General features: G+C 60.2%; 1 protein-coding gene across 2 annotated transcripts in view; it reads right to left on the reverse strand.

Annotated features, from left to right (window-relative positions):
• Positions 1 to 14,907, reverse strand: part of TBC1D2B (TBC1 domain family member 2B) — a 30,517-nt gene extending 15,610 nt beyond the window's left edge. For both annotated transcript variants that reach the window (XR_011469898.1, XM_070402934.1), the window contains exons 1-3: positions 14,572 to 14,907; positions 3,745 to 3,898; positions 341 to 506 (exon numbers count right to left, since the gene is read on the reverse strand). Coding sequence is in view for 1 of the 2 variants with exons in the window: in XM_070402934.1 (XP_070259035.1) it covers positions 341 to 506; positions 3,745 to 3,898; positions 14,572 to 14,907 (656 nt within the window). In the remaining variant the exon portion in view is untranslated. The remainder of the gene's footprint in view (positions 1 to 340; positions 507 to 3,744; positions 3,899 to 14,571) is intronic.

Here is a 14,907-nt window from a genome sequence, read left to right on the forward strand (position 1 = left end):
ATCCATGATCCTCTCTCATCACTGATGTTTCTCTCCCTCTCTCCCTCTCCCTTCCTCTCTTTTTTAAGTCAATTAAAAAAAAAAAAAGAACATTTATAGAAGACAAAAAAGACCAGCACCCAGAAAGGTAAAAACCCACGATATTGGTCATCCCAGAGAAAAATGGCCTGGCGTGCAAAGACGTATGGAAATCCTATCCATCAGGAGGAGAAACAACAGTAGCTACAACCAGACCCCGAAATGACAGGTGACAACATTCCTACTGCAATCGCCACCTGTGTCGTCACACGTCACCGCGTTCGGGGTCCTGGGCGAACGGCCCCCCCCTCCCGGGACTCACCTGAGCTCGGCGCCCCACTGCTTCAGAGAGAAGTTGATGGAGTTGGGGGGTCCCGGGGCCGGCTGGCTCGCGGCCTGTTCTCCCACCAGCTCTCCGGGGGCTGCGTCTATAGCAAGGACGTTTCGGGCTTTTTCGGCGGAAGCGTTGGGGTGTGGGTACAGGAACTCTGGGAGAGAGGCAGACAGAGGTCAGCGACTCAGAGCTGCCCCCGGGGCCCTGACCCCCCATGAAGCACGGACCATACTCTCCACAAACACCTGTACTATACACAGGGCGGCGAGGTCTTAACGGAGACGGCGCAAAAACATGCCCTGGCCGGTGTGGCTCAGTGGGTAGAGCGTCCACCTGCGGACTGAAGGGCCCCGGGTTCCATTCCGGTCAAGGGCACGGACCTCGGCTGCAGGGTCGATCCTGGCCCCGGTCGGGTGCGTGCAGGAGGCAACCGATCCATGTGTCTCTCTACATCGATGTTTCTCCCCCTCCCTTCCACTCTCCATAAAAATCAATGGCAATATATCCTCGGGACCAGCCAGGTGTGGCTCAGCGGTTGAGCGTTGACCCAGGAACCAGGAGGTCAGGGTTCAATTCCGGTCAGGGCACACGCCCGGGTTGCGGGCTCCATCCCCAGTGGGGGGTGGGGGTGGGGGGGAGGGCGTGTGGGAGGCAGCCAATCCGTGATTCTCTCTCCTCATTGATGTCTCTCTCTCTCCCTCTCCTTTCCTCTCTGAAATCAATAAAAATATATTTTTAATAAAATGGCAAGCTAGTCACAGGGTGTACATTGAGGCCCTGGCAGCCGGACCCCCTCCAAGAGAGAGGAGGGAGGGGTGCCACCCTCCTCGTCCACCACAGGGCCTCCTCTTCTATTTCTTATTTTTAATATATTTTTATTGATCTCAGAAAGGAAGGGAGAGGGAGAGAGAGAGAAACATCAACGATGAGAGAGAATCATGGATCAGCTGCCTCCTGTACGCCCCCCACTGGGGATGGAGCCCACAACCCGGGCCTGTGCCCTTGACTGGAATCGAACCTGGGACCCTTCAGTCTGTAGGCCGACGCACTACCCACTGAGCACCACCGGCCGGGCCGTTGGCTGGCTCTGGACTAGATGGAGCCCCGAACCCTGGTGGTGGGGACGACGCTCCCACCAGCGGAGCTCCGGCCGGGGCAGACCACACCCCTCTCAGCGGAGCCAGGAAACAGCCGCGAGGACCTGGGGGGCCGCGTGCAGCCCCCCTTCCTGTGTGGGCTGGCCGCACGGTGAGGCGGCCCCTCCGCGGGCTCCGAGTGTGAAGACAAAACCCCGAGGTTACGAGGAAACCCCAGCCTTGCAGCAACGGCGCCCACGGCGGACGGCTTCCTGGGGAAGTGGGCTGGGGGTGGGGGCGGGGAGCAGAGCAGGGCCGAGGCCGGGAGGGCGGTGGCCACACAGGCCCGTTCTCAATGCAGTTATCTGACGTGGAAAAGAAGCTGTTTCCCGGCTTTTGCAATATTGTTGTTTTTGCCTGGTTTTTGGTCTTTTTAAAAAAAAATCTATTCTATTGATTTTTTACAGAGAGGAAGGGAGAGGGATAGAGAGCTAGAAACATCGATGAGAGAGAAACATCGATCAGCTGCCTCCTGCACACCCCCCACTGGGGATGTGCCCACAACCAAGGTACATGCCCTTGGCCGGGATCGAACCCGGGACCCTTCCGTCCGCAGGCCGGAGCTCTATCCACTGGGCCACACTGGCCAGGGCTGGTTTTCCGGTCCCGTTGTGACATCAGCGGTCAGGGGACTAAATGCTTCAGGACACGGACGGGCTCTCAGAAGTCCCAGAATCCTGAGTCTCTATCTCCCAGCGCCGGGCACAGAGGCTGAGCCTGAGGAGTTTGCTGTTACACCTGCTCTGTTCCTTTTTTAAAAAAAATATATTTGTATTGATTTCAGAGAGGAAGGGAGAGGGAGAGAGAGAAACATCAATAATGAGAGAGAATCACGGATCGGCTGCCTCCTGCACGCCCCACCCTGGGGATGGAGCCCACAACCCGGGCCTGTGCCCTGAGCAGGAATCGAACCGTGACCTCCTGGTTCATAGGTCGACGCTCAGCCACTGAGCCACACCGGCCGGGACAGTTTCGCTATTTGTTCTTGATTTAAACCAGTGGTTCTCAACCTTCCTCATGTCGCGACCCTGTAATACAGCTCCTCATGTTGTGGTGACCCCAATTTCATGGTGACAAATGGAACATAATAAAAGCAAAGTGATTCATCACAAAAACAATATGTCATTATAGATGTGTTTTCCGATGGTCTTAGGCGACCCCTGTGAAAGGGTCGTTCGACCCCCAGAGGGGTCGCGACCCACAGGTTGAGAACCACTGAAAACGGTGGTGGACGTCGGTCATTTGTACACATGCACCTTCGGACACGGCGCTGCTCTGAGGATAAACTCCCAAACCCGGAGGTCAAGGCTCTCCCTCAACCGCAGCCGGCTGAGCCTCAGGCCCGGCGCCCCCCACTGCTCCCCACCCCGGCCTCTCCACCCCCGCACCTGCCTGACCCCTGCTCCCCCTTCAGGGCTCAGCGTGGCTGCCGCCTCCTCAGAGAGGCCCTGACCACCCGCGGCCGGGCTCCCCCGCCTCCCCGGGCCTCTGCACCCCGTAGGGCCCTCACACCACCTCACTCCGCCCACTGGAGACGCTGCGAGGGAGGGAGAAAGCCGCTCACAGGGGCCTGAGCTGCAGAGCGGACGAGCAAATGTCAGCGGCACAAACTCTAAACTCCCACGTGACAGGCCCCAGGCCAAGCGACGGGAACCACACGTGGGCTCAGAGGTCTCCTGTGGCTCCCAGGCCACAGCGTTTCCGCTCAAAGGAGGGACTGGCCCGGCCGGCGTGGCTCCGTGGTTGGACATCGACCTCTGAACCAGGAGGTCAGGGTTTGATTCCCGCTCAGGGCACAGGCCCGGGTTGAGGGCTCGATCCCCAGCGTGGGGCGTGCAGGAGGCAGCCGATCCGTGATTCTCTCTCATCATGGATGTTTTCTCCCTCTCTCTCCCTCTTCCTTCCTCTCTGAAATCAATAAAGAAATACATTTTTTAAAAACCACAAGTCTTCTTAGGAAACATGCCGGGTCACAGGCGGGGCTTTGAGAACCCCTCCCCCCGATGTATACATACCCTGTGGACTCGGCCCCTCTGTCCAACCCACACGGCGTGGGCTCTGGGCCTCCAGGTGGGCGGAGGGCCAGGCCCTGACCTTGCCCGACCCCCAAGGTCATCCCAGGCCTGCAAACAGCTCTGGGCGTGGCAGCGCCCGGGAGTGTGGGGAGCCGCAGTGCACCAGGGCTCCTCGGGGCCCTGGGACCTCTGCGCCCACTTTCCCCCGCGAGGCTGGCGGGCGGGCCGGGCAGTGACTCACCTGGGGCGCCTCTGGCCACCAGGCCCTGGGAGCCGTCCCCGGGGGTGGGGGAGGTCCGGCCGTCCCACTTGACCATGTCCAGGCCGTTGCAGTACTCCCAGCGCTTCTGCTGCAGCTCCTGCAGCCAGTAGGTCATGAGCTGGCGGTTGGGGGCCTGGGGAGAGAGGGGCAGGGTTACGGCCGCCCGGGGTGAAGGCTCAGAGCCACGTGTTTCGTGGGGACAGATGCACATCTCGCCTTTTAAGGGCTGAGAACAGCTCAAGGACGTGTCCATTTCAAGACCTACACCGGGGAATACTCTTTAGCAATTAAAACAACAGCTTGGCCGGCGTGGCTCCGTGGCTGAGCGCCGACCTATGAACCAGGAGGTCACGGTTCGATTCCTGGTCAGGGCACATGCCCGGGTTGCGGGCTCCATCCCCAGTGGGGGGCGTGCAGGAGGCAGCCGATCCATGATGCTCTCTCATCATGGATGTTTCTCTCCCTCTCCCTTCCTCTCTGAAATCCATAAAAGACATATTTATATTAAAACAACAAAACCCCACCATGACCCACCCAGCACAGATGAATGTTAAGTGCATGTGTGAGATAAGCCAGATCCCACAGGCTACATATTGTATGATTCCATGGATGTGACATTTACAAATTTTTTAAACATATTTTTATTGATTTCAGAGAGGAAGGGATTGTGTATGTGGGTGCATGTGGGTGCATGCATGGACGTGTACGCACACGTGTATGTGAGTGTGTGCATACAGCGCATGTCTGTGCGCACACGTGAGGCCACATACATGCACGTGTGTGCGTGTAGCTGTGTGTGCACATGCATGTGTGTCTGGTCCTCCACCAGCTCCCTTGCCCGCTCCCACCCCCGCCCCAGGGAGAAGCCCACCAGCGACTGTGCGGGCACCTGCCTCCCCACCCCCGCCCGCACGGGCTCCCCGTGTGTCTGTGCTCGGAAAAGCGGGCACCCCCCCTCGTGGGGTCCCATCCCCCACCGGCCTCCCCCGCTGTCTCCTGAAAACCGCCTCCCTCCTCCTCTCCACGTAGCCCTCTCATCAGGGAACGCCCAGTCCCCCATCCGTCAGCTCCCGCGCCCAGCCTGGGGCAAAGACCCCCCTTCGGACCACAGGCCTCCCAGGTCCGACCCATTGTTCCCCCTACAGAAACCGGGCCCACAGGCGCCAGCCTCTCGAGGCCGCAAGAGCGGGTTCCTTTCCTATAAAACAATCTAGAAACCACCGCAAGCATCTGACTCCCACCCCAGCCGCTGGGGGCAGCCGGGCGGCGTGCACGTGGCCGGGGCGTGTGCTGGCCTCGGGGGAAGGGGGGAGCCCTGTTATCAGGAACCTGAACCCCAAGCACAGACCTGGGAGTGGGGGGCAGGACCGAGAGCAGCAGGCGGCAAAACCCACAGGAACCCAGAGGCCTCTGAGTTTTCCACTGCATTTTTAATTTTTTTTTTTTAATTATCTTTATTGATTCCTGAGAGGAAGGGAGAGGGAGGGAGAGACATCAATGATGAGAGAGAAACATGGATCGGCCGCCTCCTGCACGCTCCCTACTGGGGATCGAGCCTGCAACCCGGGCATGTGCCCTTGACCGGAATCGAACCCGGGACCCTTCAGTCCACAGGCCGACGCTCTAGCCACTGAGCCACACCGGCTAGGGCTCTCTCTCATCATTGATGTTTCTCTCTCTCTCTCCTTCTCCCTTCCTCTCTGAAATCAATACAGAGATATTTCAGCCCTGGCCGGTGTGGCTCAGTGGCTAGAGCGTCAGCCCTTGGACTGAAGGGTCCCGGGTTCGATTCCAGTCAAGGGCATGTACCTTGGTTGCGGGCACGATCGCCAGGCCCTGTCAGGGGCATGTGCAGGAGGCAGCCCATCGATGTGTGTCTCTCTCACATCAATGTTTCTGTCTCTCCCTCCCCCTCCCACTGTCCCTAAAAATCAATGGAAAAATATTCTTGGGTGAGGATTAACACAAAATTAAAATAAAATACCTTAAATATATATATTTAAAGGGCTTACATTTTCCTTTAAAGAAAACGCGTGTCCCGGGGGTGAGGGTCCACGAGGGCTGGGCGGGCACGGCTGCGGTGTCAGACATCTGTGCCCGCAGGGGCCGCCCCACGAGGGGCCCGGCCACAGGACGACAGCCAGGCCACCCTCGTGCGGCTGCAGAGGAATCCGGCCCCGACAGCTGGCTGAGACCCATGGGGGGAGTGGGGGGGACAGGTGCTCTCACAGGCCTTTGTCCCACACCCAGGAGCCCCCCTCGGGCTGACAGGCCCGGCCACCTGTCTCGGCCGTGGACCCCAGACACTTCCTTCCCTCCACGCCCAGCTCTCTCCTTGGAAAAGTCCCACCATCAAGTCCTCTGAGCCCGGCCCGTGTGGCCCCGTGGTTGGAGCATCGACCTATGACCCCGGAGGTCAGGGTTCGATTCCCGGTCAGGGCACAGGCCCGGGATGCAGGCTCCATCCCCAGTGTGGGGCGTGCAGGAGGCAGCCGGTCCATGATTCTTTCTCATCATTGAGGTTTCTCTCTCTCTCTCCCACTTCCTCTCTCTAAAAATCAATAAAAACTTAGTTTTTTAGAAAGTGAATAATACAGGAACCTACTGGATGGTGCTGTGACGAGACTGAGTTATTTTGTGTGAGGCTCGCAGCACCGCCCACCCGCCCTCCGCGTGCTCACCGCGGCCAGGACCTCCCGGGCGCAGTCGAGATCCAAAGCTCCCAGCGCTCCCCGGTCTCACGGCAGAGGGAGGAGGGCGCGGCGGGGACGAAACCCACCCGCTCAGCATGTCGGCAGGAATAGAAACACCCATGATGAGAGAGAATCATGGACCGGCCGCCTCCTGCAGGCCCCCTGCTGGGGATCGAGCCCACAACCTGGACACGTGTCCTTGACTGGGAATCGAACCCTGACCTCCTGGTTCCTGGGATGATGCTCAACCACTGAGCCACGCCGGACGGGCGGTAAACCCTCTTCTTAGCCCTGGCCACCAAGTCTTATGTGTCCCGTGCTTAGAACCCTCGGGTGGCTCACGGGGCCAAGCCATCGTGCGCGGAGCTCTGGCCCACCCTGCCCACACCCCGTGGGACCAGAGCCCCGCCCTCACACAGCAGGCACACAGAACCGGCCCCTCGACCCCAGCTCCTATGGCACTAACACCCACCTGCAAACTCCTATTTGATCCTCAAGACCCAGTTCAAAAATCCCATCTGAGCCCTGGCCGGTGTGGCTCAGTGGATAGAGCCTCGGCCTGCAGACTGAAGGGTCCCGGGTTCGATTCCCAGTCCAGGGCACATGCCTGGATTGTGGGCCCGATCCCCAGTAGGGAGCGTGCAGGAGGCAGCCGATCAAAGATTCTCTCTCATCATGGATGCTTCTATCTCTCCCTCTCCCTTCCATCTCTGAAATCAATAAAAATATATATTTAAAAAATAAAACAAATCACCTTCATTTAAAAAAAAGAAAGAAAAATCCCATCTGAGAGTCCAAAAGGCTGCCCGGCGTCCCTCACGGAGCCGCATGTCATCCCTGCAAACCCTCCATGTGACGACACAGCAGCTCAGCCACCACTGGGCGTGTGAACTCCGGGCTCCTCGCCGGGGGTCAGGGGACGGGTCAGGGCTCCCGACGGCCAGGAAGGAGTCCACGTCCCGACAGGGGGAGCCTGACCCCCGCGGGAAGCAGGCGGCCCCCACCCGGCTGGCGGGAGGCCCGTGTCTTGCGTCTGGGGAAGGCTCCCCGGATGCCCGAGCCGGGTCGGAGGCAATTCTCCCGTCAGCGCCTGATAATCCAGATCGAGACTCAGATAAAACAAAACACAAACACAGACCCACCCCAAACTGAAGAGCAGCCCTGGGCTGGGAATTCTCTTTGGAGGGTTTCCACATCATCACGAGCCTGGAGACACCCTCCAGGGATCTGGCCCAGAACCAACGGGGAAAAAAGAAAAAAGTGACTTTCCTCGGACGGTTTTGAAATCCCGTGTCAGCCCAGCGCCCGAGGCCGAGACGGGAAAGAGGGAAGAACACGGGGTCTCGGGGGACGCGGCCGCACAGGCCTCCATCCCTCCAGTGGACGCGATCCGTTCTGTCTTTTTAAACCGCAGTCTGAACGTCAGCACACAAACAGATCTCATTAAAACAATCACATGAATTCCAGTCGAAATCCCGCCCGGCCAGCGTCGCGTTAGTGGCTGAACTTCCACCTATGAACCAGGAGTCCTGAGTCCTGGGTTCGATTCCCGGTCAGGGCACAGGCCCGGGGAGTGGGCTCCATCCCCAGGGTGGGGCGTGCCGGAGGCAGCCGATCCGTGATTCTCTCTCATCATGGATGTTTCTATCCTCTCTCTCTCTCCCTTCCTCTCTGACATCAATAAAAATAGGTTAAAAATAAAATAAATCCTTTGAAAGACTGAGCAAGACCCTACTGCACCCCACCATCATTTTCTGGAACAATTTGAGTCAGAGAAGAAGGGAGAGGGAAGAGGGGAGAGAGGAGAGAGAAACATCCGTGACGAGAGAGAATCGTGGACCGGCTGCCTCCTGCACGCCCCACCCTGGGGATCGAGTCCCCCCAGGAACCGAACCCTGACCTCCTGGTTCATAGGTCGACCAGACACTCAACCACTGAGCCACGCCGGCTGGGCATCAGCATTCTCTTTTAAAAAGCAAACATCTTGCCCTGGCCGGTGTTGCTCAGTGGATAGAGCATCGGCCTGCGGACTGAAGGGTCCCGGGTTCGACTCCAGTCAAAGGCACATGCTCGGGTTGTGGGCTCGATCCCCAGTGTGGGGCGTGCAGGAGGCAGCCGATCCGTGATTCTCTCTCATCCTTGATGTTTCTCTCCCTCTCCCTTCCTCTCTGAAGTCAATAACAAAAGATATTTTTTAAAAACGAGCCTGCTCTACTGGGTCAAGCATTGCACTCACTCACCCCTCATGCCGTGGCAGGGCCAGACCAAAGGATTCCCAGGGCCTTCTGCGGCCCCGGGCGGGCGGACGTTCCCCACCCCTGGGCCACACGGGGATACCAGAGCGCGGGAGTGCCTTCCCGGGGGAGCCCCTCCCTCCGGAAGCTCGGCGCACACAGACCCCGCGAGGCGGCCGGGCCCACAGAAATTCTTACACAAAAGCTCAGCTCCCTGGCCCGGGGCCGCATCCCCGTCAGGGTCCCCCCACCCCCTCATTTATGAGGAGAGAGGCCAGACCTCCCTCAGGGTCACAGCCTGGCAGACATGCGATACGGACCCCCGCGGCCGGAACGACAGACAAAGCTGGCTTCGCTCCATGTGTTTTGGTTTTTTTTCCAAAGCTCTTGCAATTCTTTGACCATATCCAGTGATCATCTAGTCTTTTTAAAGGTCTTAACACTGTGGTTTCTTCTTTTAAAGAAATATACTTTTAGCCCTAACCGGTGTGGCTCAGTGGATAGAGCGTCGGCCTGTGGACTGGAGGGTCCCGGGTTCGATTCCGGTCAAGGGCATGTACCTTGGTTGCGGGCACATCCCCAGTGGGGGGCGTGCAGGAGGCAGCTGATCGATGTTTCTCTCTCATCGATGTTTCTAACTCTCTATCCCTCTCCCTTCCTCTCTGTAAAAAATCAACAAAATGTATTAAAAATATATATATATTTATTGATTTCAGAGATAAAAGTGGAGAGAGAGAGAGAGAGCAACATCAATGATGGGAGCCCGGCTGGTGTGGCTCAGTGGTTGAGCGTCAACCTATCAACCAGGAGGTCACGGTTCGTTCGATTCCCGGTCAGGGCACAGGCCCGGGCGGCGGGCTCCATCCCCAGTGTAGGAGGCGTGCAGAATGCAGCTGATCCATGATTCTCTCTCATCATTGATGTCTCTCTCTCTCTCTCCCTCTCCCTTCCTCTCTGAAATCAATACCAATATATGTTTTAAAAAATGAGAAAGAATCATCGACCAGCTGCCTCCTGCACGCCCCACACTGGGGATCAAGCCCGCCACCCGGGCCTGTGCCCTCGACCGGGAATCAAACCCTGACCTCCTAGCTCAGTGGTCGGCAAACCGCGGCTCGAGAGCCACCTGCGGCTCTTTGGCCCCTTGAGTGTGGCTCTTCCACAAAATACCACGTGTGGGCGATTGAAGCTTCGTGGCCCATGCGCAGAAGTCGGTTTTCGGCCTGGACAAAACAAGTGTACGAGACGAGTGTGGATGGGAGAGGTGGAAGGGGTCGACCTCAGCGAACGCACCTCCATCAGATTGAGGACGTTTTTAGCAAAGGCCAGCTGAGGAGCACCCTCATTAAGTGAATAACAAGGCACCTACCTATAGAGTTTAAGTTTAAAAACTTTGGCTCCCAAAAGAAATTTCGATCGTCGTGCTGTTGACATTTGGCTCTGCTGACTCATGAGTTTGCCGACCGCTGGCCTAGTTCATAGGTCGACGCTCAACCACGGAGCCACGCCGGCCGGACAACACTGTCGTTTCTTAAATGGATGGAACATTCCCTGCTGTGTCTGCAGCAAAGGCATAACTCTCATACCACAGCAGATGCTCAAGATAGCGGCTGCATGGACACAGGCCACACCCCCCCCCACCCCCCACCCCCGCGGAGCACGCACTCCCTCCCCACCAGGCCGCGGGCCGGAAGCTCTCATCTACCACGTGCCGGACGCTGCCCCGAGAAGCAGCGATGCCGAGGTGAACCCCGACACATCTCTGCCCGCAGGGAGTCTGCGCTCGAGGGGGGGGCCACAGCATCGGACTCTCGGACCCCAGGACGCGACCAGACCCAGTTCTGGGAGCAACCCCCCGGGCTGAGCCCCTGGCAGCTTCGGGGTTCCCAGGGCTGCTTGGTAAGCTGCAATGTATGGGGTGACCCTGAAACCTGCCACCTCCCCGAAGAGGCCATCTCGGCCTTGGGCCCCTCAGAGGGGCTCGTGCGTCCACGGGCCTGGTGTGTGCAGCTTGAGGGTGAGAGGGTCTGGGTTCGAGTCCAGTTGCAGCTCGAGTCCCAGCCCTGGTCGGGGCGCACGCAGGAGGCGACCAGTCGATGTGTCTCTCTCACGTCGACGTTTCTCTCTCTGTCTCTCCTCCTCCTTTTCACGATCTCTAAAAGTCTATGGGAAAATATCCTCAAGGGAGGATTAACCAAAAAGATAAAAAAAATAATAATAATAAAAAGGCTCTGGCCGGGTTTGCTCAGTGGTTAGAGCGTCGGCCTGTGGACTGAAGGATCCGGGGTTCGACTCTGGTCAAGGGCACGTACCTGGATTGCAGGCTGGATCCCCGGCCCTGGGGTGCATGTGGGAGGCAACCCATCAATGTGTGTCTCTCTCTCACATCGATGTTTCTCTCTGACTCTTGCTCTTCCTTCCCCTCTTTCTAAAAAAAAAATTCCTATATAATAAAGAGCTAATATGCTAATTAGACCGAACAGCCGAACAACCTTCTGGACGTCCTTCCGGACGACCTCCCAGATGAAGCTGGGCTGCGAGGGCCGAGCCCCTTGCAGGAATTTCATGTACCGGGCCTCTAGGAATAATAGTAATAAAAGGAAACTTCCATATTATAAAAAAAAAAAGGACAGTATTTCCAGACCCCCCCCCCCGCCCCCGCCAGTGGACGTCCCCGGGCGGGACAGCCCGGCCAAAAGGCCAGCCCACCATCTGTCTCGGACGGAACACGCTGGATCTCCCGCCCGGGCTGACGCATGTTTGTCATGAAGCCCAGAGCAGTGTCAACACCAGAGAATGCGCCCCCCCCCCCCACCACCACCGAGGCTTAGGGAGAGGAACGCATGACTCCAGTTACATGTGACTCGGAAACCAACATGCATGTCCACTGGGGCGCCCGATGCCTTCAAGAGGGGGCTCAGGCCCGGCCGGTGTGGCTCAGTGGCTGAGCCTCGACCTAGGAACCAGGAGGTCAGGGTTCGATTCCCGGTCAGGGCACAGGCCCGGGTGGCGGGCTCCATCCCCAGTGGGGGGCGTGCAGGAGGCAGCCGATCCGTGATTCTCTCTCATCACGGATGTTTCTCTCTCTCCTTTTCCCTTCCTCTCTGAAATCAATCAAAATACATATATATTTTTGAAAAGACAGATGTGTCCAGAGAGAGAACACAATCACATCCTCTACATGTCGGACACTCGCTCTCCCCAGACTCTGTCCGTCCGCAGCGGGGCCCGGGTCTGGGTTCGCGGTCGGGTCTGGGTTCGCGGTCGCAGGGAAATCAGGGCCCCCTCTCCGGCCTCCGTTCCCTCGTCTGTAACAGAAGGCGCTGGGCCAGACCCTGAGCTCGCTCGGGACCGAGCGGCTTACCCAGAAATTCCGGGATCAGCTTACATGCGGCCTCCAGCCCGAACAGCCCCACAAAACCACAGCTGCTCGGGGAAGGCGGGGGGAAGGGGGGGTTGGGGGGGGGGGGCGGACACGCTTTAAAAACCAGAACCACATGCTAAGGCCCTCAGCGCATTGCCGAGTTTTCTTCCCTTCTCTTTCTAACCCATCTGTCCAGAGAAATGGGATCCGTAACCACGACATGCAGCTGGCCGAAGCCTGAGAGGGCCTCGTCCTCTCGCCTACATCGCCCCTCGGGGATCGGGGTTCCCCCGTGGCCGAGGAACCCCGACGGGAAGCCATAACACTTAGGCCAAGCCCGCTTGGATCGGAAAGGGGAAAAGGAAGATAAATGGCTAATGTCCACTCCCTCCTCCCCAAAATGTTTTAGCCGGCGCTCTAGCCATTGAGCCAAACCGGCTAGGGTATCTTTTTTATTTTTTAAAAAATATTTGTATTGATCTCAGAGAGGAAGGGAGAGGGAGGGAAAGAGAAACATCCCTGATGAGAGAGAATCACGGATCGGCTGCCTCCTGCACGCCCCACACTGGGGATCGAGCTGGCAACCCGGGCACATGCCCTTGACCGGGAATCGAACCCATGACCTCCTGGTTCCCAGGTTGACGCTCAGCCACGAAGCCACGCCGGCCGGGCAAGAAAGTTTTTAAATGAGACAAACGGGTAGAGGGCCCCAAAGCCATCTGAGAAAATCAGAAACAGGATGTGGTTGTCCTTTTTAACACACAATTCCCCAGGAAATGCTTCGACGGGACCGTCCTCGGAGGCCAGGACGAGCCTTTCCTGGCAGAAGTCCCCGCGCACACGGGGTCAGACGCCCAAGTTCACACACATTCTGTCCACGCTCGCGGGGCGAGCCAGGCCGACGGCGACCCCGCCTGCTTCCTTTGCAGACACAGGCTGCCTGCGCCCACTCAGAGACGGGTGGGGGCTGGGGGGCTGTAAGGACCCCTGGGGGAGCAGCTCCCCGACTGGGGCTCAGTCCTGCGCGCAGGGGGCCCGGGAGCTGTAGGCACAGCCCACTCTGCCTGCACTTGGCTGGCTTTGCAGAAAGCTGTCCTCCGGCCCAGCCTCCCCGCCCAGCCCACTGCTCTGGAGACAGCCCAGCTGACTACAGGGGGGGCTTGGGGGGAGAGAGAGGGGGGGGGGGGGAGAGAGAGAGGGAGAGAGAGAGAAGAGCGAGAGAGGAAGAGAGAGAGAGAAGGAGAGAGGGAGAGAGAGAAGAAAGAAAGAAAAGAAAGAAGGAAGGAAGGAAAGAAGGAGAAAAGAGAAAAAAGAAAAGAAAAGAAGGGAGGGGGCCGCCGGGTGCGGGAGTGGACAGCACGGGACCCCACTCAGAGCAGGGGGGCCCCTCGGAGATAACGGCCCCCCAGGGCCAGGGGGGCCCCTGCCAGCCCCCCGCTTCTGCGCTCCATCTCCCGCGCAGGCCGAGCTGGTGCAGGAGCAACCCCTTCGCACGTTCCCAGCCAAAACGAGTAGCGAGACCCGGGCTCTGCCCCCCACGGGCTGCGGCGCTTCAGCGGGGGGGGCCCTGCCGCTCGGACCTGAGCACTGACCGCGGCGCCCTGCACCCCGGGGCCCCCAAACACACGCTCCGCGGACGGGGCAGCCGAGGCGCAGGAGGTGAACGCACTCGGCCAAGGTCAACATGCAGTTCTGAGCGCCAGAGGGGTCGAACGGTCACCCCGGGATGCGGGAGGGCAGATGGAGTCGGGGGAGGGGCGCACGGTCACCCCGGGACTCGGGAGGGCAGATGGAGTCGGGGGAGGGGCGCACGGTCACCCCGGGACTCGGGAGGGCAGATGGAGTCGGGGGAGGGGCGCACGGTCACCCCGGGATGCGGGAGGACAGATGGGTGCCTGGGGAGGGGCGCACGGACACCCCGGGACGCGGGAGGGCAGAGGGGACCCGGGGAGGGGCGCACGGTCACCCCGGGACGCGGGGAGGGCAGAGGGGGGGCCCGGGGAGGGACGCACGGTCACCCTGGGACGCGGGAGGGCAGAGGGGACCGGGGGAGGGGCGCACGGACATCCCCGGGACGCGGGAGGGCAGAGGGGGGCCCGGGGAGGGACGCACGGTCACCCCGGGACGCGGGAGGGCAGAGGGGGGCCCGGGGAGGGGCGCACGGACATCCCCGGGACGCGGGAGGGCAGAGCGGGGCCCAGGGAGGGACGCACGGTCACCCCGGGACGCGGGAGGGCAGATGGGGGCCCGGGGAGGGGCGCACGGTCACCCCGGGACGCGGGAGGGCAGATGGGGGCCCGGGGAGGGGCGCACGGTCACCCCGGGACGCGGGAGGGCAGAGGGGGGCCCGGGGAGGGGCGCACGGACACCCCCGGGATGCGGGCGCGCAAAGGGGCCCCCAGCACTGGGCATGGGGTGGGGCCCGGGACAGGGTCCGGGGAGCGGGCAGGGAGAGGCAGCCCCCCCCCGCCCGGGCGGAAGGAGCGCCCCCGGGGCAGAGCGACGCGGCTCCCACCTTGAGCACCGTGACGGCGTCCGCGCTGTGCACCTGGAAGTGCGCGGGCGGCTCGGCGCCGGGCTCGGCCGCCTCGTCGGGGCCCGGGTAGCTGAAGCAGGCGCCGGCGATGTCCAGGCGGCCGAGCGGCAGCGCGTCCTGCGGGCTCTTGAAGTAGTAGAGGCAGCAGCGCCGCGCGTCGAACACGAACCAGCGGCTGCGGTAGCCGCGCAGCGGGCCCTTGCCCGACAGCTTCTGCAGGTAGCCGCACAGGCGCGCCGGCTCCCGCGCCGGCCCCGCGCCCTCGCCGCCGCCGCCCCCGCCGCCCTCGTCCGCGCGGGGCCCGGGCCCCGGCAT

Source organism: Myotis yumanensis, unplaced genomic scaffold (genome assembly GCF_028538775.1).
Source record: "Myotis yumanensis isolate MYYU_CA2020_CCGP unplaced genomic scaffold, mMyoYum1.0.hap1 SCAF_128, whole genome shotgun sequence".
Taxonomy (NCBI): Eukaryota; Metazoa; Chordata; class Mammalia; order Chiroptera; family Vespertilionidae; genus Myotis; species Myotis yumanensis.